General features: G+C 42.7%; 1 protein-coding gene across 3 annotated transcripts in view; it reads left to right on the plus strand.

Annotated features, from left to right (window-relative positions):
- Positions 1 to 26,928, plus strand: part of LOC126174877 (ATP-dependent translocase ABCB1-like) — a 263,560-nt gene that overhangs the window by 100,638 nt on the left and 135,994 nt on the right. For all 3 annotated transcript variants that reach the window (XM_049921293.1, XM_049921290.1, XM_049921292.1), the window contains 4 exons: positions 30 to 96; positions 4,309 to 4,611; positions 16,611 to 16,711; positions 20,541 to 20,837. In XM_049921293.1, the coding sequence (XP_049777250.1) occupies positions 30 to 96; positions 4,309 to 4,611; positions 16,611 to 16,711; positions 20,541 to 20,837 (768 nt within the window). The remainder of the gene's footprint in view (positions 1 to 29; positions 97 to 4,308; positions 4,612 to 16,610; positions 16,712 to 20,540; positions 20,838 to 26,928) is intronic.

Consider the following 26,928-nt stretch of genomic DNA (forward strand, 5'->3'; position numbering starts at 1 on the left):
CATCCTCAAGGGTTCTTTCTTTGTCGCAGGAAATTCACGGAACCGTCAAAGCCGCCAGCTGAGGAATCGCCACCTCCTGTGCCTTTCTTCAAACTGGTAAGCAAAACGTCTCACTCCAGATACAGTTTCATTATAATGTCCAGTGACAGACAAGCCTTTTATATCTAAAATGGTCTCAGTCTCAGTCTATGGCTATCTCAATACTCTTGGTATGTGGTAAAGCTGGTAATGTAATGCGCCTTCTTAGTACGCATTAGGCCTGCAACATGTAGACCAGGGCACTGCCCGAAACGCAGGACATGCCACTCCCGACCTCATCGATGAGAGGAAGGATCTACTTCCTTTAATATTTTTTTTTTTTTACTCCTGTAGCAATCCACAGAAGCGTGCGTTTGAAGAACCACTCTGGAGATATACATTGTGTAAAATTACTGGCATCCATGTGAATTTGTAGTGATTTCTTATAAATGAGTCCGCGTATAGTGTCCTCCAAGAATGTCGTGTGAGAACTGCTAAAGAGTTTTGATATACTGAAAAGGAAACAAAGTGAAGCAATTTTGATTATTTTCAAAAAAAAAAAATGGCTCTGAGCACTATGGGACTTAACATCTCAGGTCATCAGTCCCCTAGAACTTAGAACTACTTAAACCTAACTAACCTAAGGACATCACACACATCCATGCCCGAGGCAGGATTCGAACCTGCGACCGTAGCGGTAGCGCAGTTCCAGACTGAAGCGCCTAGAACCGCTCGGCCACCAGAGGCCGGCGATTATTTTCACACATTGGCTCCAACATGCACGCACTTTTGCATCATTCCACATGACTCTTTCTGATAACTTTCCATTGCACGAAAAACAAATTGTATGTGATTTGAGGTCAATAGGAAAATTGACTGTGGGCCTAGCTCCTTCCTTCGATAGCAAAATCACAACAAAATCTTCTTTTTCTTGTGTTTACTTGTCAATAACAATATTAATCTAAACTTCACTTTTTGTATCGATGTATTATCCTTAGTAATACAATCTATAGTTACTGTATACAACGTTTGTGAGGTAAATATGATAATAAAACAACATTTTCTTTTAAAACTTCTTATTCTTTGATAAAATCGATTTTCTGCTCTGCATGTTAACTATAGCGATACTCAGCTAAAACTTAAATTGCATGCTTCTTTTTTTTCTTTTCTTTTTAAAAAAATTCCTCTTGTAGTTCTCTATGAGCTTGATTTCTCTCATAGTCTTACAGCATTCACCTGACTCTTAATATCTAGGTACAATGAGAAAATCTTCATTTTCATACCACTGCAAAAGATTTGCCTTACTTGATTCGTTACTCAGTTCAAATTTGGTAAAATTAATACTTTTATTCTGTTAGACGCAAACTGTTCAGTTCCATTTACTGATTGTTTCTGGTACCTCACCAATTCATACTCTGACCCTTCCAGTGTTTTTGTCTGATGGTTCGGCCTCACTATTCACTACATTAACGATTTTCATTTTTCATTCGGAATGCAAACTATGAACAAGGATAGTCGATGTGACAGATCGGGAGACTTTTGCCATGAACGATTTTTCAGTTTTTGTAAAGGCACTTGAGAGATATCTTGAACAACATCTGTTATTTCTATTTTCAAATAATACTGAAATCTACATACGGTGGTTTGGTTTCAGGAAACCGTAAAGCAATAAATAGCTCATCTTATCACGAAAAACCATTAGGAGAATGTTTCATCTGTCTACTGTCTGCAAGGCAAATAAAGAGGTCTTTTTCCAAAAAGTTTTCAATCAAAACACAAACACCTCCGAAAGTGCCTCTGTTTAACGTTGCTCATCCTGTTTTGTCGGATACCAATGCTTTAAAAAAGGACGGAAAAACCTTCTGGGTGAGAGAATCATACACATCTTTTGTGTACTCCTTCTCATAACAAGTCAAAAATCTTAAATACTTACCAGCACTGGATGAGAAGTGGATTTTTCTTTTGATTTATTTTCAAATACATTTATGGATGAAATTTATTTGATGGGCAGGTAAATACATACATAAAAAAAAAGTTTTGCACCACCCCGGTTCCCAAAACTCCTGAAGATAGATGTTGACTTTGGATATTGTATCACAGACACAGTCCCTTTGACTGTCCAGAGATGTCACTGAACCTGCCCAAAGAGCTTGAGCAGCACCTATTAGACAGAGGAGGTCCGACAGGCGATCAGTTCCAGTCATTCCACCAGGAAGGAGGTACACGGTTCGTGATGTCTGTGATTCAAGCGTACCTAGACGGTAAATAGCGCGGTTCGCGCCCGCGTTGTTACTTCGTGCTAGGAAGGGCTCTCAACAAGAGAAGTGTCCAGGCGTCTCGGAGTGAATCAAAGTGATGTTTTTCGGACATGAAGGTGATATAGAGAGACAGGAACGGTCGATGACATGCCTCGCTCAGGCCGCCCAAGGGCTGGTACTGCAGTAGACGATCGCTACCTACACTCTTTAGACCTACCACCGTGGAATCGTAGCTCCGTTCATCGCCACGCTCTACCATCATGTTGGTGGGTCTGAAGATGGTCTAAAGCAGCCTTTATTGTTAATACAAATACTGATTTCGCAGTGCAATTCAAGTTTCTCCCCAAAAAATTATCACTAACCTCGCGGATACCAGAGCGCTGAAGCCTTCCTTTTATGCTCCAATTAGCTTTGGGCGTCATTATTGATTTTAAAACATTCAACGAGAGCCAAACAATTCGACACTTCACGGAACAGAATTTCTATTGTCTGACAGATTCGTTTAACCATTAAATGAAATTTTCTTTCTGAGGCTTTCTGGTAAGTTATTTCTTTTTGTTAGAGTTTTCATTTTCACAGGAAAAGTATAGGCCTAAGCCAATATTGAGCGGCGGTATGCTTGATAGCAGCAGTATGCTTCAAATTATTTAATGCGAGTAATATCCGAGAAAATTAATTATTTCATGAACATGAACTAGAGTTGCCAATTCTTTAAAGAGGAGAAAAGGGGTAATAGTGTATAATGGTAGTGAAAATAAGGGCTAAATAAAAAAATAAGGGACAAAGTTAACAATTCGTACAGAATAACAGTAAATAATCGTATTGTATTATTATTATTCTCTATAAAAAAGGTATCACTACATTAACAAGACACATTGCGTAGATCCCTGCCAGTACAAAAAAGAAAGAAAAAAAAGCTCGTGGGAACAGAGATTCAACACTTGACAGATTACATTTACAATGATTTTAAAACAATATGCATTATGACTATTATTCTCTACATGTGCAATACACGATTACGTTTCCTCCTAACTGGAGTGGTACATACATAACTCCTTTATTTTTTTCCTTGGTGAATTTTCTTCTGCACTATAATAACTAGCTTCACTCACCGTTAACCCTTTACAAAACATTTCAATGAATAACTGATAGACGTTGTCCTCCCAAAACATAACAACAACAATTGACGATAGTGAAAGAGGAATACAACGTCACGCATTGAGATGTATCGGGTCATGAAACATCGAACGGAAGTCCCATTGGAGAGCCTAAATTCATCGATAGGAGGGGGAGGAAAGTAAAGGAGAGAAGCACAAAACAGTCACCATCTAATTTGAAAGGATGAATGGGTGGAATTCTGAAGATCAGGGATATTCTTGAAAATAAGGGTACCTAGGATTTTCGTCCAAATTAAGTTAAAATACGGCATTTCCCAGGAGATACGGGGTAGGTAGCAATACTAAAACGAACAGAAGACGAAAACATTGTACCTGAAGCGACTGCCACCTTACCCCAAAAATGAAAGATGACTGTGGTGGTTCGTGTTGGGTTGTGCAAAGAAATGGTTTGGCTCGCTCTGCCCGGTCTCTACCTGTCTTTCGTTCACTGATCCATCACGTCACCCGACTAATGTGCCCTTTGAAATGAGAACGTACACAGGTAAGAAGACTTAACTAAACAACCTGAGTGCGCTAGGTGTTGAATGGATTTATTACACAGAAGTAGGATTTTGCTAAACTAATGTCTCCCTTTTTTCCCAGAGTTCTCAATTTTTGAAAGCCTAGGGCCAGCCCTTCCCCTAATCATCAAATCCTCCTGAGCCCAAATTTCACATGGGAAGGAACACAACTGGGCGGGGAGTGGGTGGGGGGGGGGAGCAAGGGCGGGGCAATGGAGTTGGGGGTGGGGTGGGGAGCGGAAGAGCGAGTGCTCAAGATTAGTAGCGAAAATCTGAGGAAGACGAGTGTGTACTGGCGCTAGTACTGCAGCTGCAGACAACGGTTGGCACATTTGGCTGGAATGGCGCTTGCAGTTCCGCTTCTCGACGGTGTGGGAGCGCCTGCTGCTGGTGCTGGGCCTGGTGGCGGCGCTAGGCACGGGCGTGAGCCAGCCCCTCTCGATGCTGCTGTTCGGCGACCTGACGGGCGTCATGGTGGACTACGGCACGGCGGTGATCAACGCGTCGCTGTACGGTCAGCCGGTTCCGGAGGCGGCCAGGACGGCCTTCATGGACGGCGTGCGCAGCTTCTCAGTCTACAACGCCATCCTGGGCGCCGCCGCCTTCGTCCTCACTTACGTCTGCATCTTCACCTTCAATTACGTCGCGCACAGGCAGGTAAGTACCTCAAGTGAGTCACCATTTTCAGCGACACGCATAGGAACTAGGAGGGTCATGTCAAAAGTTCTACATACTCTGAACAAACCCGAAGAAAACAATTTATTTTACAAACTACCTTTACATGCCTTCAATATAATCTCCACTCTCACTTATGACAGCTTTCCATCTTTTTGGCAACTTCTGTATTCCGGATAGGGCACCTTGATTGTTGAGCTGTCTGACTATTCGGGTCACCTCACTGGAAACTTCACCAGTGCTAACAAAACGTTTTGACAGACTTGTTCCCTCAACCTGGGAAACAAATCAAAGTCTGGTTGGTGGGGAAGTATATTCCATTCATATTTGTCAAGCGTTTGTCTCACTAGCAGTAGGCGATCTTGCATTTTCGTGCACAATGAGGACACCAGCTGCAAGAGTGTTAAGCAGTGCTGTTATTCTGGGGGAACGCTGGGGGATGCGTACCCCTAAACTTTTTCATCGACAAAGTAATTTTTTTAAGATGTTGAGAACTTGGATGAGTGCCAAAGATGTATTTCACGGACGTAAATTTTTTATTTCATTTTTTCGTGTTGGTAATTGCAATACGAATGATACCAGTACAGTTTTTGGTAGGAAAAGCGATGTCATTGACTGGAGCGTTGATTGGACTCACCTGTTTCATCTGAGGTGTATTATAGATACCATTTTCTTTTATTGTTCAGGTGTTGATGGGAATCGCATGCTTCATTTGAGGTAATGTAAACTGAAGTGTTCGATACCACATTCTCTTGTATGGGTGTTTTTCGGTATCGCCTGCTTCATTTGAGCTGGAGTCAACTGAAGAGTCCGATACCATTTTTTTGTAGTTCATGTTGATGTCGTCATGGCTAAAAGCAGACGGGTGGTATCCCATGCTCCAGTAATAAGTAATTTTCGCTGCATTATATCCAATGTCGGAGTACCCTCAAACTCTTTTTCAGAAAAAAAGCACTGGTGTCAGGTCTTCTTTGATGAATTTTCGAGCGCAAAACATTTTGCAGAAACAGCTTGTAGTATGCGCCTATTGCAGACGTCCCCTGGGGCACTCTATTTGTAGCTATGACCACATTAATGTCATGCGCAAAGATCACCACCAGTTCCACCTTTCATTGTTGGCGACGGAATTTCTTCGGGCGTGGAGCATCGGAACTTTTCCGTTGAGACGGCTGAGACTTCAGTTCTGGCTCAAATTTTCGTGTCTAGGTTTCATCAAGTGCAACACTCCTCTTCAGAAATTGTTCTTCTGTTAGATACCTTGAAACAATTCTTCCGTGATTCTTTTGGGATCTGCTTTCCGCTCTTCATTCAGATATGCTTTCCGCTCTTCATTCAGATCATTCGGATCCCATCTGTCAGCCGCTTTTCTCCTCTTTAACTGTTCAGTTATGATTCTGTAAACTAAAGACATTGACATTCTGGCCTCATATGCAATTTCCGCATATGTCTTTCGTCGATCCTCTCTGAAAACGTCATAACAATAACCTGAGCGAACCAGTCTGCTGAAGCTGATGACGTTCCACTTCTTGGGTCGTCCTCAGTGCTTTTCAGACCTTCATGGAAACGAGCAGACCACCGTGATACTATGCTACCATCCACTACAGCTCTCTCTAAGCGTTGCAAATTTCCGTTGAGTTATTTCCTCATAGTTATTCGATTTTGATATAGAAACGATGGCCACTATGTGTAATCTGACTGATTCGGTTTCATGTTCCATTTTAAAACACAGCCATGCGAACCAGCAAAATACATACACAATCGTTATGCCTGAAGTGCCACTCATAAATGACATGAATTCCGACTTAACTTCGCCACCGTAGCGGTCGAGCATGTGCACTGTGCAGGAATTTCGAAATGACCCTCGTATGAATGAAACGACAAAAATATATAAGGAACAAGTTATGCACGTCTCACCCAACGTTCAAATTTAACTGTCTTTATAGATAGTTCATCCATCCCGGAAATCGAGAATTTGGATTACTTTTGCCTGTTATGGGTACTGGCAAGACATCAGACTATGTTACATAAATGGCCGTATCTTCTGATCACATGGTCGCAGAATCTTAAATTTTTTACACCGCAAAGGGATCGTAAACTTTGCTTTGTAACATAAATTTCAACTTGATACCCATTAGTGATAAAAATGGGTATTAACAGATGTTCAGATACAGAGTCTGATAATATGACACAAAACGCTTTTTTCATGTAGCATAATTACGAATTAACAATGTTCCGATTTTTTCATTTACTTATACTGTAGAAGCTTGCATCTTGCCAAATTTCATGATTCTTGGTCGACGGGAAGTACCCTATACGTTTTGATGAGTGAGTTTGCGAGTATCAAAATGTGTGACATTTATGACATATATGGCCGTACCTTTTGCTTGCACTGACTTATCAGCTTAATTTTTTTACATCGGCAAGAGACTATGTACTATGTGACATAAATTTCAACTTGATACATCTATCAGTTCCTGAGGTAAAGGGTCCTTAACAGTCCGACAGAAAGATCTGTAAGCGTTCCGTTTCCACCGATTGATATGAAAAGGAAGCAACGTAAAATGCATGATAAAATGGGCTGGAAAAGGATGAGGCAGAAAAGCTGTAGGAGAATATGGGCTGCGGGAGAGGAATGAAAGAGTCACTTTATTTTACATGCCCGTCTTGAAAACGCATTTTTTTTTTTTTTTTTGCTGGTTTCGGTTAGCGTCATCTTCAGATCTGTTACAAACAAAAACAGTGTGCAACCGTCTAAGTTATAAGTTAGTTTTATGACACTAAATCTCTAAAATGCCTGGTGCTACGTAATATAGATAAAAAGTGTTTACATGATAACAGTCATGTATACCAGCCATAAATACTACAAAATATTCTGATGTAGTTCAACGTCAAACAAAACATGTAGGTACATAGTAAGTGCTGGTGACGATCAGAATGCGTCTGGTATTTATACAATGAAAATTAGCCTAGCAGAGGGCACTATGGGTAGAGTACATGACTGACCAGTATCGAAAATGTAATGGTTAAAATGCAGTATGCGTAGTCATTAATTAAAATTACTTCACATAGCAAAACGAGCGTCAGACAATAAAACATACACTGACATACTATACGTGGTATTAGATCCATACTTAAAAGTGCAAATACAAATAATGTGAAGCTGCTAGCCTGGCAAAGTAAAACACACAATTGTGTAAAAGCCAGTATAAGAAATATAATATTAAAATCACATCTCTAAAATGAAATCTTCCAGCATAACAATCAATTACCATATAAGTAATTGCACAGTAATCAACGAAACAGTGACTATTAATTAAAAATTAAGGAGTCGATAGTCGATAATACACCCGGAAGGGGATCTCAGTGGCGGCGCATCGTGACTTCGCTGTGTGACGTCCTTGTTTTTCTGCGGAGGAACTTGCGGAGGAAGGCTTTAGTCTGCTCGTCACCGGCGGACAGCGCACACGACCGCACACCAATCCGCTGGGGAGCTCGACGCTGCTCAAACCAGTAGGTTTCTGAATATATCAAAATATGCATTTAGCCTAAACTCATTTTGTTCATTCAGCAGTAATTCCGGTTTATTGTTATGCTGGAAGATTTCATTTAGTAGATGTAATTTTAGTCTTATACTTGTTATGCATGCGTTTACACAATTGTATGTTTTACTTAGCCAGGTTAGGAGTAGTAAAGAGGGAATGGCTAGATGACAGTTTATACTGATGTAGACGCTACATAACATGTGAATATGTAGATGTTGCCTATAGAAAAATTGAAGAAACTTTTGCAGAAGAAGCTGTATCGAAATTAAGAACTCAGATTCAAGTCGGTACTAAAGAAGAAAAGGGAAACTGAAAGGTAAAACGAATATACAGGAGGGCTCTGCAAAGTAAATCATGTAGAAATGGAAGAGGAAGCAGATGAAGAGGAGAATTTTACAGTGCTTTGAAATAACTAAATCGAAACAAGACCCCTCAATCAGACGACTTATACTCAGGGTTACTGGGATACTTGGGAGATGCAGCCATGATAAAACTGCTCCCCCTGGTGTACAAGATGTATGATATAGGCAAAATACCCTCGGACTTCAACAAGAAAGTAATAATTGCAATTCAAAAGAAGGCAGGTGTTGACAGGCGTTAACACTATCAAACTATCAGTTTAATAAGTCATGGTAGCAAATTACTAATAAGATTTTTTTACGAAATAATTGAAAAAGTTGTAGGAGCCGACCTAGGGAATGTTCGCTTTCGATTCCGGAGAAACGTAGGAACACACGAGGCAATAATGACCCTACGTCTTATAAGATAGGTAAGAAAATTAAAATATAGTTTAGCGCATTCGTAGACCTAGAGTAAGCCTTTGGCAGTGTTGACTGGAATACTCTCTTTAAAATTCTCAAGGTAGGAGCGGTGAAATACAGGTACCGAAGGGCTCTTTAAAATTTATACTGTAACGAGACCTCAGTCATAGGAATCGAAGGGCATAGAAGGAATGCAATAGCTGGAGTGAGATAGGTTGTGGCCCATCCACAAAGTTAATTATTCTTTACATCGACCAAAGAGTAAAAGAAACCAAGCAGAAATTAGGAGAGGAAATAAAAAATTGAGGTCTACCAATGACGTAATTATGTCAGAGACAGCAAAGGATTTAGAAGAGCAATTGAATGGTACGGATAGTGTCTTGAAAAGACGTTGTAAAACGAATGCCAAGGAAACTAACTGAATTAAACTAGGAAGTGAGTAGTAGATAAGTTTTATTATCTGTACAGCAAAATAACTAATAATGGTCGAAATAGAGGGGATACATAATTCAGACTGGCTATAGCACGAAAAGCATTTCCGAAAAAGGGGAATTTGTTAACGTCTAGTAAAAATTTAAATTTAAGTGTTACGAAGTCTTTTCTGAACGTGTGAAACTTGAGTTACTCCCAGCGTATAAAATGCTGTAACGAATTACAGGAATACAGCCAGGTGAGGTCTTCGACAATCTCCGGAATTTCAACAGATGCACTCCTGGTCGTTTTTGAGTCATAAATACAACGAGCAAGCGCGCTGTGTAAGGAAATTTAATGCCTCGGTAAGCAGAGGCACGCCAACCAAGAACCATAATACGGCATGTGCAGAAATACGACACACAGACACACACACACACACACACACACACACACACACACACACACACAGTAAACAAGTAGCGTGGCCACACAGTCAGAGATGACATTTGTATGTACTCATTAATTATCGGTTGGGAATATTAGTTACCAAAGGGTGAGCAAGTATCTTCAACTCTGTCTCTCTGCTGTTTGACCTGCGAGCCAGCAGGACTCCAAGCAGAATTTAAGCAAAAACTTCCGAGAAAGATTGCTATTGTAGAACATAATTTTCGTACCGGTCGTCCGGTGGAATATAGCAACACAGAGATTTCTGGAGTGGACTTCCAGCTATTGGAACCGTATTATTAACGAAGGAGTTGAGAATAAATTAACAAGAGATTTCATATAGAGGGTGATCAAAGAGTTTCCCTTTGAGGGCGTTGCAGCAACGTATATACAACGAACCGCGACTCCGAGGAACGTATTCAAGCACTGACATTTAGGCAACGGATTAGTGTGGTATTCGTGTCCTTCAACAGTGCGTGCGGAAAATGCGGAAACGTGAACTACGGCGACGGTTTTATCAAATGCGACCAAACAGAACCAATTTACTGTAATAATTTTCTAGGCTGCAATAGGGCAAACACGGGTAGACATCCATCGGAAAAAAATGAGTATGGGGCAGCACGTCTTTCTAAAGCCACCGTTGTGGAGTGGTGCGCCAAGTTGCGTGCTGGTCGCTATTTGACGCAAGACGCCGAACGATCTGGGAGGCCAGACCTTTGCTTTATGATTTCAGGGAACCTTCTGTCTCCATCACTGGAGAATGGTACTGCGCAACGTTGGAAAAATTACGGCGTTCAATCAAGGCGAACCGTCCGGGAAAACTGCGACAATGGCTACTGCTGCTTCATGATAACACGCCTTAGGTCCCTTAAGAATGACCTTGAAGGGTCAACGAGTCGGACGAGTATGTGCATTAGGCAGTTGCGGCCTTTTCACGCAGCAGGACATAGTGTTTTACAAAATGGGTATCTCCAACCATGTGCGTCAGCGGGATGATTGCTTCAATGCTCATGCCAATTTTGCCAAAATGGCATGTCAGTTCTATAGTGATAGATCGCCCCTTATAAACTGAGACAGACAGTCCTATCCACCTGTCAGGAACGACTGACACAGGCGAAATGGGACCTCCACGTTGAAACCACATACATGCACGAAGATCCATTTTCATACCTATCAACAAAGTCGGGACTGTTCGCATCATGAGTACTTCGCCGACTACATTCTTTCAGCTGCACAGTGGTTTCCATTTGCAGCCGAGAATTCAAAATCATCTCTTTTAATTCCATAAACAGGAGTATCCGTTCGCATGATTAGAGAACTTGGATACAGCGTCACAACCTGGAGCCCATGTGTGTTTTGCGCAGTATTCTGATAGTAAATATGCAGGATTGTACACCGAACACGTTTGGAGACACTAAGCGTGGCCGGATGATCGGCACAATATACCCTGAGCAGTCATCGTCTAACGCCGTCGAGTTGAATATCGACCATACCATCGTTTCGTTGATGTGGGAAACATGCTAAAGGGCAAGAAACATTCAACAGCAAAACGTGCTGTATTAAGGTTTAGTGTCGTTAGGTGTATCCGAAGTGCCCGAACACGCCCAACAGCGTAGCTCATATCTTGGTTAGAAACTTCTCACCAGCACTTGAGTCGCGTTACCAGTCAGTCTCTGTACAGTGGCCCATAAACAGTGCCGTGGTTCCTATTAATGGATGATTAGCGATTTAGCTGGAGGATGATTCTGGGCGTCTGTTCACCTGTTCCACAACAGTGACCGATTAGAAGCTTGGTGATTTTGTAGAAAGAGATCGACATGGTAGCGTTATTTTGCTCGTCTGAGGTGGCAGCATATTAGGAGCACGTAGGCCTTTTCCAGTATTTTAAAGGCGCACTGTGACAACTGAGGTCTGGAGGGACGACATACTTCGCAGTGTAGACTTGAGTTTCGTCAGATGATTGACAACGCAAGACTTGACTGTTCCACAAAAGTTTGACCTTGGTACAACGTTCTGGATTCTCCGGCTTTCTCTTCGAGCGCAAATCCGATTCAACGTATATGGGTCGATCTGGGCAGAAGAAATACAGCCGGAACACCACTGCCGCTGACCAGCTTGAGGCTCTTACCAACCGATGAGATGTGATACATGATATACTGCGTGTACGCTTCAAAGCCCATCTCGGTGTTATAAGTGGTGTTGCATGGGTAAATGACACGCAGTTTTATTTTGTACTTGGTATATACGTTACTTGTCACATTGTTGCCGGGCGGTGGGGAGGCGGATATTATCAATGTGTCAACTGTGTTTTGTGGACTAGAGAATTTCGCTTACGAATATGAGTGCAACATTCGTAGTACAAACTGCATCCGCAGTATGGAACGAGGTAAGCAAATAGTCTTAAAACCACTGGATAAAGTGATATGCAGAATCTCAGCTTGACAATAGACAAAAGACCGCTGCATTGCGAGTGAAGCTCAAGGTAATGAAATTACCGAGCACGTGTGAAGTCAGAATACGGCCGGACAGTTTCAAGTTGCTCAGATTTGAACATGTTTTAACAGGAAAAGGACTATTTGATGGACTTGTGCGTCTCTGGTTGGACTGTACCCAGAACACAGCGCCGTAAATACACTCCTGGAAATGGAAAAAAGAACACATTGACACCGGTGTGTCAGACCCACCATACTTGCTCCGGACACTGCGAGAGGGCTGTACAAGCAATGATCACACGCACGACACAGCGGACACACCAGGAACCGCGGTGTTGGCCGTCGAATGGCGCTAGCTGCGCAGCATTTGTGCACCGCCGCCGTCAGTGTCAGCCAGTTTGCCGTGGCATACGGAGCTCCATCGCAGTCTTTAACACTGGTAGCATGCCGCGACAGCGTGGACGTGAACCGTATGTGCAGTTGACGGACTTTGAGCGAGGGCGTATAGTGGGCATGCGGGAGGCCGGGTGGACGTACCGCCGAATTGCTCAACACGTGGGGCGTGAGGTCTCCACAGTACATCGATGTTGTCGCCAGTGGTCGGCGGAAGGTGCACGTGCCCGTCGACCTGGGACCGGACCGCAGCGACGCACGGATGCACGCCAAGACCGTAGGATCCTACGCAGTGCCGTAGGGGACCGCACCGCCACTTCCCAGCAAATTAGGGACACTGTTGCTCCTGGGGTATCGGCGAGGACCATTCGCAACCGTCTCCATGAAGCTGGGCTACGGTCCCGCACACCGTTAGGCCGTCTTCCGCTCACGCCCCAACATCGTGCAGCCCGCCTCCAGTGGTGTCGCGACAGGCGTGAATGGAGGGACGAATGGAGACGTGTCGTCTTCAGCGATGAGAGTCGCTTCTGCCTTGGTGCCAATGATGGTCGTATGCGTGTTTGGCGCCGTGCAGGTGAGCGCCACAATCAGGACTGCATACGACCGAGGCACACAGGGCCAACACCCGGCATCATGGTGTGGGGAGCGATCTCCTACACTGGCCGTACACCACTGGTGATCGTCGAGGGGACACTGAATAGTGCACGGTACATCCAAACCGTCATCCAACCCATCGTTCTACCATTCCTAGACCGGCAAGGGAACTTGCTGTTCCAACAGGACAATGCACGTCCGCATGTATCCCGTGCCACCCAACGTGCTCTAGAAGGTGTAAGTCAACTACCCTGGCCAGCAAGATCTCCGGATCTGTCCCCCATTGAGCATGTTTGGGACTGGATGAAGCGTCGTCTCACGCGGTCTGCACGTCCAGCACGAACGCTGGTCCAACTGAGGCGCCAGGTGGAAATGGCATGCAAGCCGTTCCACAGGACTACATCCAGCATCTCTACGATCGTCTCCATGGGAGAATAGCAGCCTGCATTGCTGCGAAAGGTGGATATACAGTGTACTAGTGCCGACATTGTGCATGCTCTGTTGCCTGTGTCTATGTGCCTGTGGTTCTGTCAGTGTGATCATGTGATGTATCTGACCCCAGGAATGTGTCAATAAAGTTTCCCCTTCCTGGGACAATGAATTCACGGTGTTCTTATTTCAATTTCCAGGAGTGTAGGTTCGGCGCATTGTCTTGTCCATTAGAATATCGACTAAGCAACTTGCAACTGAAGGGTTCTACCATCCAAGTCTAACCATAGCTTGTAAAGACAGGCACATTACACAATGCTCTGGAAGAGGTCCAACTGCCACATCAAAACCCGCTCTACAGTCTTAGAAAACATATGGAATGAGATTTCATTTGGTCTGCAAGAAAGATTTCTTTCCAATACTTTCTCTGTGGTAGCAGCTCGTCGTGCACCCGACGCCTCTGAGGTGTTGAAAGCGTGAGAATTGGAGAATCGAATGCAGTTACGTTTGATTCTCGGACTAATCCTCAATCAAGGACGCGCCAGAATTTGTTCTGCGCTAACTATACTCCTATTACCATACGATGACATACTGGTTGTAGGGCTACAATGAACGTATTGGTTGTGAGAACCACTCTAGTATTTGATGATGAGTCATTAAATGCTAGCTGACACATCGTGTAGATTGGAATTCTGATGCTTAACATTTTCGCGTAATTTCCTGGACGGGATTTTTAGATACGACACCGTTTTGTGGCACAATGCAGCCAAAATTCAGTACTGTGTACAGCCCAGACACCTTCCCACTTCGGGACAATCACCGATCGAAAATCTATGTGAGCAGTTGGGGCGGCATATTGTTAACCAATTTCTTCTAATAACCTTCCTAAACTTATTGCATGGATGAGCGTGGGACTGGGGGTTACCTCTCAGGATTACACACAGCCTCTGTATGACGCAGTGCATCAGTTTTTTTAATATTTTGTTGTAAAATCAGCATAAGCTGCTGAAAAATGTTTCTACATTACTGTTTCGATGTTACAGCCTTCGAACAGCAGACTTTAAAAATTGTTATGGTGTATACTACCTTTTTTAGTTGTGACAAATATAAAAGTTCAAAGCCCCTATTACAACGATTAATTTTAAATGTTCTTAATGTCAATCCATTTATGGAAAATTGGAATCTGTCTGGTGTGCAGATTACATCTTCCTAAAAAAATGTTTACTGAGTAGTTACTTAAGGCTGTGTAGAACTTAACTGGTGTTTTACTTTTACTGCCCAGCGGTAACATTTTGGCACAGCAATTTAAAATTAAACTGAGAATTCTCCAGGAGAACTGTTTAAAATAGTGGTCTGTCATTGATAATGGACTGAAATTATATTCTACTACCCATGTTTCGAGAAAATAATTTTGTTCTGTGACTGAGACAGTATAGAAGGCGGTAAACATTTTGTAACGTAAAAATGTAGTGTTATGTATGTACGAAGTATGTTGGTCCCATTAACGTCTTTAATTCGTTTCCATTTTAAAGTCTGCAAATAAAAGGAAACGATAATAGTATTGGTAAAGTGTCATGAATGTACTTAACTCGTTTCCATTTTATGCTCCGCAAATAAAAGGAAGGGACAATAGTATTTGTAAATAGTCTGTGTTAAGAGAGGTTCAGAGGTGAAATAAGTTGCCAATCTCTCCTCAAAATTGTTTGCAAAGCTTTATGACAGACCTCGTTTCTGCAAAACATATTTTAAAAGGTGATGACTGGATAATCGCTAACCTAGACAACGACGGAATATGCAAAATGAGCTCTGTCTCTGAAATGAGATACTAGCGTTTCACTGTTGGTGGTAGTGTAAGTCGTCAGACGCAGTAATGTATAAAGAAATTTTTGGATTAGGTGAGCTCAATGCAAAAGTTGCCGATCAGAGTATAATAGGTTCCAGGCAGACTTATGCTGGACAGTGCTGGAAACGAGAAATGGTGGCTTCTGGGAGAGACTTCTGTTAAAGTGCCTCTTCGACTACTTTTTGAGAAATTCATTCTAGACGAAATAAGCTTAGCAAACAAATCTCCGGACACTGTAAATAATTTTGATAATTTAATGAAACATTAACTTATTTTAAATGCAATTTTAGTTTTGTTAGAATGAGCTTGAAGGTACTCCAAAATTTTTTGTATCGGCCTAGTGAATATGAGCTGGTAACTAACGATAAATGTAAAATGACGCCGCCCTCATCAAAATTATTATAAAAAAATAATAAAGTTAAATTTTTTATGCCCAGGACACTTTTGTGATATTGACACAAACAATCAGTGTGGTGCAGACGTTAAAATGTATCACTGTGAGAAAAGGAGCCTTCATCTAACAACGACTGTGTCGAAAGCTACGGATGCATACGTGTTGTTGGATAACTCTGCCAGTGGAATAAGAGAATTTAGAAATAGGTGTTCGTAGAGGTAATTAATTAATTTATTATGTACATACTAACATTGTTAGGGTAAAAAAAAACCAACCACACGGGGGTGTGGACCAAATCGCTTGATGTGTACACAGAAATGGCTTGTATAGCTGCAGACTGTGAAATCAGTGAGCCACAGTGAATTTGATAGTAACTAATAGATCGTATAGTGTGCGGCGTGTGCCACATTCCCTTCACGAGCAATGTTTTTTCATGGATCGCTAAGGTTCCTCGACTTATGAAAAAGAATATATTTTCATGCTGATAAATATCTTTACGAGTGTTTCATTATTTACCATATAGTGCAGAAATAAAGCAGTTTGAGCCTGCTGGAATTTTTGTGATTATACTGCAACATCCCCCCCCTCCCGAAAATTACTCAAGGACCGTTGCTATGTAACAACCCTGCATGTTTCTCTACTTATGAGATAATGCACGAAACGATCGCCCTTTCCAGTCTAAGAGGTCATGGCAGCGTTCCAAGAAGTAAAGTGTTATTGCTCTACATTTTGCAGATCTACCGCATCCGCGACAGATACCTCAAGTCCGCTCTTCGGCAGGACATTGGCTGGTACGACTTGAACCAGACTGGGGACTTCGCCAGCCGCATGTCAGAGTAAGTATGACTGTTTAACAACACTTCAACGTATCTTCGCTGTAAATAACCTACTTACTCGCTACGCGAGTCTTAGCATGTGACTTGATGTTTCCCACATTTACATTTATTATTATTCGGACAGTTGGAGACAATGGAAAGCATATTTACGTTTCTGACACATTTTAAAAACGGTTCAAATGGCTCTGAGCACTGTGGGACTTAACATTTGAGGTCATCAGTCTCCTAGAACTTAGAACTACTTAAACCTAACTAACCTAAGGACATCACACACATCCATGCCCGAGGCAGGATTGGAACCTGCGACCGTAGCGGTCCCGCGGTTCCAGACTGAAGCGTCTAGAACCGCTCGGCCACTCCGGCCTGCTGACACATTTTATTATTGATCCATCTTCTTTACGGCAATCATCTGTATCGGGCACAGAGTTTCCACCACTCTGTGCCGATTAGGTGTTCCTCTGCTCGTAAAATCCCACAAGTCACTAAATCTCTCCAGCACCAGCCTCGATACCATCGAAAGTTTATGACTTTTTCTTCTGTTTGATGCTAGGCAGTATGTGCTCGTGTAACCAACATAGCCGACGATTTGTTTTTTGGGGAAATAGCAGTCTTCATGAGGTGCTACGAACATCAGTTGTTTGATTGAGAGCTCGGTATCTGGATGCCAAACAGTTGACATCTCGGCGATATTTATAGCTGAATTCGACTCCCACCGCCGCTAACCTCTTCGACGCAAATTTCTCTGTATTTCTGCTCGCAGCAAAGAAAGGCTGCCGAGCCTTAAAAAGCTAATAATCGGTTCGATCAAATTGCAAACGCTGACCCAATTAGTCTCCGACATTACTGTTGAAACAGACTACTTTTACTGAAACTGCACCACGATGCTGATGTTGCTCATTACTACAAGCTCATCGGTGTAAATAAAGTCTGGAAACACTTTCAATTATTTATTGCACAAAAACCAAACAATGTGCTGGTGTCATACATATTGCATTATGAAGAGAAACTCTGAAAGTCTTTTTTTTTAAACAAACATTCGATATGCTAGCCGTGAGTTACCTTGCAGACGTCAATACGGTAATCGAATTCTTGCCATACCCGTCCCAGTACGACATCGTCGACTGTGGCAGTCGCTTCCCGTATTCTTTCCCAGAGCTTTGCTACATCACGTGGCAGAGACGGTACAAACACCAGATCTTTAATGTGTCCCCACAGAAAAGTCACACGGAGTGAGATCTGGTGATAGGGAAGGCCATTTCACGAAACAGCTGTTCCCTTCTGTAGCACTGCCGATCCATCGATGCCCCAGCTCCGTGTTCAGGTACCCACGAACTTCACGATGAAAATGGGGTGGAGCCCCATCCTGCCGAAAGATAAATGGAGAGTCCGATTGCATTTGAGGCATCAGCCATTGCTGCAACATGTCCAAGTAGGAATATCCAGTGACAGTGGTCTCGGTAAAGAAGAATGGCCCGTACAGTTTTCGACGTGACAAGGCACAAAAAACATTTACCTTTGGGGAATCACGCTCAAATTCAATGCATTCGTGTGGATGCTTTGTACCCAATATTCGACAATTATGCCTGTTCACTTTCACATTAGTGTGTAAAGTGCCTTCGTCGCTAAAAATTAAGCGATCAACAATGTCGTCCCCCTCCTCAATCACTTGTTGCAACTGCAAACAAAACTCAAAACGCTTGTCTTTGCCGTCGTCATTGAGCCTCTGCACTAGCTCCAATTTGAATGGTTTCGTAGACAGCTTCTGCCACAGGACTTTCCACACTGTCATTGGAGCCATTTCGAGTTCACGGGATGCACGACGCACCGATTTCTTTGGACTCCTTATGAATATCTCTCACACGCGCTTTATATTCACTTCACTCACATTGGAACGTCCGCTTCTCTTTACCGGGCACAAACAACCCGTCGTAACGAATTTGTTGTGCCAGTGGTAAATGGCCTTCCTTGTTGGTGGCTTCTTACCGTACGTGGCTCTAAACATCCGTTGAACAGCTGTAGCGCACTTGTTTTTGTTGAACTCCAACAAACAGAAAGCTCGCTCTGCACCTTAACTCGCCAACTTTGCGAGTAGCGCTGACTATCGGCAAATTACCAAACTACGCTGTGGCAGTATATACGAAAAAAAAAAAAAAACGTTCAGGGTTTCTCTTCAAAATGACATATGTATGATATCTGTACAATGTTTGGTTCTTGTGCAATAAATAATTGAAAGCGTTCCCGGATATTATGTATATCCTGTATTAGTCACCGTCTCAAATAGAGCATAATGTTGCTGAGCAGGTACCTGGCAGTCATGAGCGATTCAAACAGCAAGGTGTTGGAACATGCGAAAGAATGGCCAGAGCCTAGAAGTTCATGTGACGTGTAAAGTAGGTTAATGATATTTCATTGGCACCAAATTTCACGACAGTTCTGCCCAGTGCCTTCGTGGGCGTGTCAAACGATGGGAAAGTCGTCAAACCCGCCCCCTCCCCCTCCCCCTCCCCTTACTCCTTCTCTTGACGCCTCAGCGATGGAAGTTAGAACTGCGACGCCCTTAGAGAAGAGTTTGAAGAGTTTTAATCGCCTGGGCTATCCGAACACGACTCACGACCAGACGCAAACTTCCGTGTGCCTACAACCTGTCCTCGTGCATCCTTTGTGTGTATTCTCTCACAGAGGAGACATTTTATTTGAAAGTCGCTTACCCGATGTCGGCGGGTAAATGCGATATTGCAGTGCCTGTGTTATTCCGAATTACGATATAATTTCTTTTCGGACATGCATGATTGTCCAGAGGAACAGGCACTGCGGCAAATATCACAGACAGTGCAATATTGTATCGTATGGCGTTCGTAAATCGTAATGATGCCGAACAAGTCATTTTACAGTCACGTGCTGAACATTTATAAACCGTATTTTTGAAAAAAAATTATGGACTTGAGTTAGTAATTCCTACCCACCACTTTCTACACATTACAGTAATACAAATTCTTCTATAGAATGGGAGTAGCTGTCAAAGAGAAACTGTTTCAGTTTTCAGTTTTTTTAAAGCTGTCTTGGTGCCTTCGGTTACTACCGAAAGCTAACTGCCCCCAGTCGCTTGCATTCGTGGCACGGTCCATATTTCCATGTTTCTGACAGCCGTTTGCCATGATGACGGTGTATCCAGACGCGACCATCCATCTCGTGTAACAAGAAACATGATTCATCGGACAAGGCGATATCTTGATCCACAGCAAAATCTTGATGATCCCATCTCCTCTGTAATCATAAGTGACGATATCGTTTGGTCAACATGGAAACGCAGGGTTCGTCTGCTGCTAAATCCCCAAATCCAACAATTTGCACTAAGTGACTAAGTGATGTGTTCCGAAACACTTGTACTACACCAGCAGTGTACATTGTCGTAATGACAACCACAGATCGTAGCGTACCCTGTTACTGAAAGCGGACAAGCCTCCGACCTCCACGTCCTCTGAAGAGGCATCAACGTCCAACACCTGGTCACCCACTGGTGGTTGCACCATCCTTCTTCCAGCAGCACCCAAACGGACGACCAGTTTCACCGTTTCCGAAAGCTTGATCCCAGCCGCCCTTTCTCAGAGTCGCTTATGTCACTGGATTCCTAGTGAGCAGCCCGTACCGTCGCTAGAATGATTTCTTTGCTCTGTGTGTGCCAAGTCACGCAACGCCACCAGGCTACATTGAATGTGCGGTGGACAGTGGTCATAATATTTTGACACGCACGTATATAACGTTAAGCGCACATTGCAGTATTTGATCTGCAACGGGCAAAATACGAGGTCTGCACGATGGATTCTTTCAGAGACTTGACGAAGATGGAAGACGGCATCGGAGAGAAGGTGGTGATGTTCGCGACGTACCTGGTGACGTTCCTGGGCGGCCTGGTGCTGGCGCTGGTGCGCGGCTGGGAGCTGGCGCTCATCTGCCTCATCTCGTTCCCCATCATCATGGCGTCGCTCTCCGTCATCGAGGTCTTCTCGTCGCGGCTCTCCAAGAAGGAGCTGGCCGAGTACGGCAAGGCGGGCGCGATCGCGGAGGAGGTGCTCAGCGCCATCCGCACCGTCATCGCCTTCGGTGGGCAGGACAAGGAGTCCGAGAGGTGAGCGAGCACTGGTGTCACACCATCAAGGGACTTCGCTAAAACTTTGCAATAATCATTAACACTAGAGCAGCGGAAGGGATCAAAATGGCCCCTGCCATACGTTTTTCATTCAATGTCATATCAAATTTATTTCGTTAATGAAATGATATGACTTTTTCTAATTTTTTCTCCTCTTTCTGAAGATGTTTTAGTATTTACAAAATATTTTAATTTTTTTCGCCATTTCATTCAGTATACCTGGGACGGCGGAAGGAGTCAATTTGACCCCACAGTAATTTCTCTTCTGAATATGTGTAAATTATACAACAGTACAGTGTCAACAGTGAGCAGTAACATAGAGCAGTTACTCCTCATTGTTGTAACTTGGCACGTGTACATTCCAGTCCACCACAGCTGATGTTGTGTCACTCAGGCAGTCTTTGTACGTGAAACACGTTTTCGAACATGTATCGTCAGCGTGGACTTTCTGAGGAAGTGTTACATCTATTAGAGAATTCCGAAGTTGAAACGGAAATTGACTTGACTGGTGAAGATGATGATTATGTACCTGACACAAGTGAATATGGAGACATTGTGAGAGAGGGGCGATTAGTGGAAAGGGATTCAAATGCTGATATATGTCAATCATCACCTCTTTCACCACAGCAGGTACGGGTGGAAGAGTCTACAAAGATGATTGCAAGGGATAGAACCGTGTGGGAGATTGGAAATTATTCATCTTCAGGAAGGCGGTTAGCTGTGAATGTTCTGAAGGAGAGAGGAGGTCCCATTGCTTATGCTTGCGAACGAGTAGACAGCCTTCCATCTTGTTTTTTTCTGAAGCAATGCTACGTCTCATGAAGAAATATGCAAAATCAAATGCTTGAAAAGTACTAAAGAACAATGACTGGACTGTGTCACTTGAGGAACTAGAGAAACTGATAGCCATCATGAATGTTCAGGGTGTATTGTGCACAAAAGGTATGTCTGTGGATGATCTCTCATCGCGCTCTTGGGGGCCTTCTTTTATCAAGGACATTATGCCGAGGGACAGGTTTCAGGAGCTTCTCAGATTTCACCGTTCTGATGAAAAATTAACCCAGGCTGAAGGCCTGGCAGCCAACAAATCTGCTCTCGTATCTGCAATTTGAGGAAAGTTCTCAAATTCTGGTTGGCTGTTGATGTAATGACGAAGTATATATGTCATACTTTTCCATACCTCGGCAAAGAGACATGCATAGAGAAAAACAACCACTTGCTGAGTAATTAGAATTATGTATTAATACCTTCAGCTGCTGATGGGCGTTGATATACATCAGCGGGGACAGGTGAAAATGTGTGCCTCGACCAGGACTCGCGCCCAGGATCTCCTGCTTATATGGCAGACGCTCTATCCATCTGAGCCATCGAGTGCACAGAGGACAGTGCGACTGCAGGGACTATCTCGCACACGCCTCCCGCAAGAACCACATTCTCGCCTTATATGAGGTGCGAAAATAAAGTAATGAGACTGATTTTCTTTGCAAGATGTGGCAACCCTGCAGGCTTGCTTAGGCACAATATCTTTGATCATGGTGTATAAGCTGCTTCTAGTCCAAGCGGCACATCGATGCAACTGCTGAGTCGTGTGTTGTGCTGTAATAAGTTAACACGTGTTTGTGTCTCTCGTCATGGAAATGGAGCCGCATAATATTATGCAACTGTATGCCATTTCTTTTTTGCGTTAAACTGGGTGAAAACGCGATGACAGCTTACGGTAAGAAGGCTTTTGGAGAGGAGGTTATGTCAAGAGTTCAAGTTTTTCATTGGCATATAATGTTTAGTGAACGCAGAACGAATGTTGAAGATGAAGACCACAGTGGACGACCATCAACCTAATGGACGGATGTCAACCTGGCCAGTGTGTGTGAACTCGTACGATCTGATCGAAGATTATCCGTGAAAATGATTGCAGAAGAACTAATCATCGATCTAGAAATGGTTCGTCTAATAATAACTGGAGATCTTGGTATGATAAAGATTTGTGCAGAAATGGTCCCCAAAAATCTCACATCACAACAACGAGAAACACGGGAAAATGTGGCAGCCGATCTGTTAGAGCAAACGGAAATCAATCCAGAATTGTTGAGCCGTGTTATCACTGGTGATGAAAGTTGGTCTTTTGAGTACGATCCAGAGACAAAACGCCAAAGTTTGCAATTGTGCTGAAAGGGAGCACTTAGACCCAAAAAAGCTCGCATATCAAAATGAAGAGTGAACTGCATGCTTGTGTGCTTCTTTGATTCTTGTTCATAAAAATTGGGTGCCTCTTGGACAAACAGCTAACCAACATTACTACAAAGAAATTTTAGAAAAGCTTCGTAAAAGCCTTCTTCGTGTCCATGCCACCATTGCTGTTAATTGGATTCTGCACCACGACAATGCGCAATCCCATACTGCTCTGGGACTGATGACCACAGAAGTTAAGTCCCATAGTGCTCAGAGCCAACCAGCCAGCCATACTGCTCTGTCAGTAAAGCAATTTTTAACCTCAAAACAAATTTCATTACTACCACAGCCACCTTGTTCACCAGATATCGCTCCGTGCAACTTTTTTCTATTTCTAAGAGTCAAAACGGCGGTCAAGGGACACCATTTTCAAACAACACAAGATGTCCAAAAAGCTGTGACGAGGGTCTCGGAGGATATTACAGGAGATGAGTTCCAGAAATGTTACCTTCAATGGCAGAAACGCTGGAAAAAGTGTGTGCAATCAGAAGGGAACCACTTTGAAGGAGACAACACTAAACTTGACATTTATTTCACATCAGTCTCACTACTTTATTGTCACACCTCGTACGTCCACACACTACATTCGTAGTGTCCCTACCCAACACACTCATTACTCATGGAAGACATTCTTACCAAGCCCCGTAAGAGTTCGGGTAATATGTGTTCATCTGCACAGAAGAAGAAGGTCATGTCCGGTATTGCCAGAACTGTATACTTATGTGGATATGGTGTCTGTTCTTTCAGACATGTCCGAAAGAACAGACACCATATCCATGTAAGTATAACTTGCTGAGTACGTCGTTCTGTGTCTCATGGAACCTTTTGTAAATCAAGGAAGAAACATGACCACAGACAACTTCTTTACGTCTCTTCAACTTGCTAATAACTCAAACAAAAGAAAACTTCATTAGTTGGTACAGTGAACAAGATCCACCGTGAAGTTTCCGATGAAGTAAGGATGCCGAATGCTGAAATACATTCCACCACAATACTGCACAATAGTGGCAACACAGAATACACCTTGGGTGTATACCAAGGAAAGAAGAATAAAAATATCATTCTTCTGAGTACGCTACATGCTGAAGTAGCAATAAGCAAGAAAGGAAAGAAAAAACTGAAACCGTAACGTTCTACAATGTAATAAAGTACGGGGTGGACGTGGTTGATGAAATGACCCGTAAATATACTACGAAGGTTACATGTAGGAGACGGCCAATGTGTGTCTTCTACAACATAAGGGACATGGCGGCAAAAACTGTATGGGTCATCTATAACATAGTAACGAACAAGAAAATCGAAACCAAGAAGTTCACACTTCAACTGGCATATGAACTCGAGGGAACGAAAGATTCTTTCAACATCCTCATCATCTGCGAAACTAGCAGACATATACCGAATATTGTAATATTGGAGCGGGTCTTGGCTAGGATAATGCGTACACTACGCTATTCAGAGTGGTTCACAGCATTCGTATTTTCTTATTTATTATTAAACCTACTCTTGCGGCGCGCCTATTTAATGACGTGTTGATAACCCCATACTTAACTGACCAGAAGTTCTGTTCTCTCTCCTACAGCACTTCCCTATCTTCCACTACATCTTTCAAAGTCCCCATCTCTGTTTTTAAGTTCTCTAACCTATTTATTTAATTAAGGCACCTAACATTCTTTTCTCTTATGCGTAGAGTGCCAGATTTATTTTTCATGATGAGACCCTCATGAGAAGCCAGACTGACTTGTGGTCCGTGAAGAAGGACTACTGCCTTTTTAGAAATTACCGGGGGAACAATCTGGATCATGGACTGACTTAGCTTTGTAACATTAGCCTATGTGGCCCTGCTATGTTGGTACAGCAAAGGACGAAAACCAGAGAATATTACAGCCATTATACTTACTGAAGACATGCAGCTCTACTGAAGATGGCATCCCCTAGCGTAAAATATTCTAGAGGTACAGTGATCCCCTATAATGACCTCCGGGCGGGGACTACTCAAGCATCAAAGAAGTAATCCAAAGATTCACAATGTTTGGCAATATATTACTATCTTTTGCGAGATCTAATGTATCTCTAAGTTAAAAATAAAATTCAATTTCACCCCGCACAACAACGATGACCTTGTTCCTAGAGTTTTATGTTACGACAGAGATTTCTGTTTTAAATGAAATACTTACCACAAGAAGACAGATTATTCATGTTCAGCAGCCCGTCAACAGCGAACTAAACGCTCAGCCCTACGACTCTATTTGCTTATTAACAATTTGCAGGGTTCCTCATTTTCGTGACTGCAGAACAACCGTAATGAATTATACCACATCCAATAGCACAAGCTATTTTTTGAAGTAACTACCATTTACTTTTTTGTTTAGAAGATGTTTTATCAAAATGTCTCTAAATATCCGACACAGGTGAATAGCGCGTGGAAGTTTTGAATACGCATGCAGACGAACACTCACACGCACGCGTCCACACATACACACACACACACACACACACACACACACACACACACAACGCGCACGTGCGTGCGGAGAATGGCTAGAACGTAGCCCAAAGATGGTATCTTCAAAGATTCGCAGACAAGAACTTGAACACCAATCCAAGGAAACTAGTGTTAACTATTACGATACAGCCAGTCAGACAGTATTACGATAGGAAGTGTGCAGCAGGTGATCGCACAAGGCGAGAGAACGATGGTTCTGGAGAAGCGGTGAGCGAGTGCAGGCTCGGGCAGCAAGCAACCTGATGGTAAAAAATATTACTGAACCATCGCCATTTGGTTCTGAAGCTCTAACAGTACCGGTATAGAACTGTTTGCAGATTAAATTATGGGAATCCAGATACACCTATTAAACAATCAACGTTTTAGCCTCTCTGTGCAGTCATCATTGGGTATTTTTATAATGGCTTGTGAAATGAGAACATTTTTTAAGTACACAGCTATTGTAATAAAAACTAAGCGTGAACATTTTAAGTCTTTTATGAGTTTTACCTTATCCTCTATTGTTGTTAGTTACTGTAAGACCATCTTTTCATAATACTACGAACCAAATGGTATTATTGTGAGGTTAGTTGACGATTTACGTCTAATTATATCTATAAAGGTAATTTTTATGCGCGAAAATTTTAAAACAACATGTTCCGAACCCCTCAAGGTTCTAAAAAGAAGTAGCTCACATACCACATCTGCAGGACACTTGATGATCCACAGTCGCCATCCAACTAAAATAGGCACAGGTTTGAAAATACTAAATTCCAGCCACAGTCTTGTCCATTTAACACATTAAGGAACTAAACAAAAAAATACAACAAACAAATAAAAAGAAACACACACACGCAGAGACCCACACACAGGCGTAGACAAAGAGTGTAAGAGGGGGGGATAGAATGAAAACGAAGGTTAAGTGAAATGCCAGAAGGAGAATGGAAACAATTGAATATCTACGAGGACCAAACTTTGTTATTTTGTGAAATTTTGTAGTTTTAGCTTGCTTGTGTTATTCAGTAAAAGAATGAACCGTGTTTCTGTGTGTGCTCTTACTACAGTTGAACATGCAGAAAGGGATAGGAGCCGCAGAAATGACTGTAAGTACCCGCAAAATATTTTCGTACAACAAAGTGACGTTCATAGGTGAAATGATGTCATAACTTTCCAATCAACCTTACAATAAAATCATTTCGTTTTAGACTGCAAGTTGTCTTACAAAAATGTAGACAATAACAATAAAATCACAATGGACTTTAATATTTGTGCATAATTTTCGTTAGAATAGGTATGATCATGGCACAGAGGTGTTAGGACATGCTTGCACATAAAAAGGATAATGTTTGTACAATAGCG

This window comes from Schistocerca cancellata, chromosome 3 (genome assembly GCF_023864275.1).
Source record: "Schistocerca cancellata isolate TAMUIC-IGC-003103 chromosome 3, iqSchCanc2.1, whole genome shotgun sequence".
Taxonomy (NCBI): domain Eukaryota; kingdom Metazoa; phylum Arthropoda; class Insecta; order Orthoptera; family Acrididae; genus Schistocerca; species Schistocerca cancellata.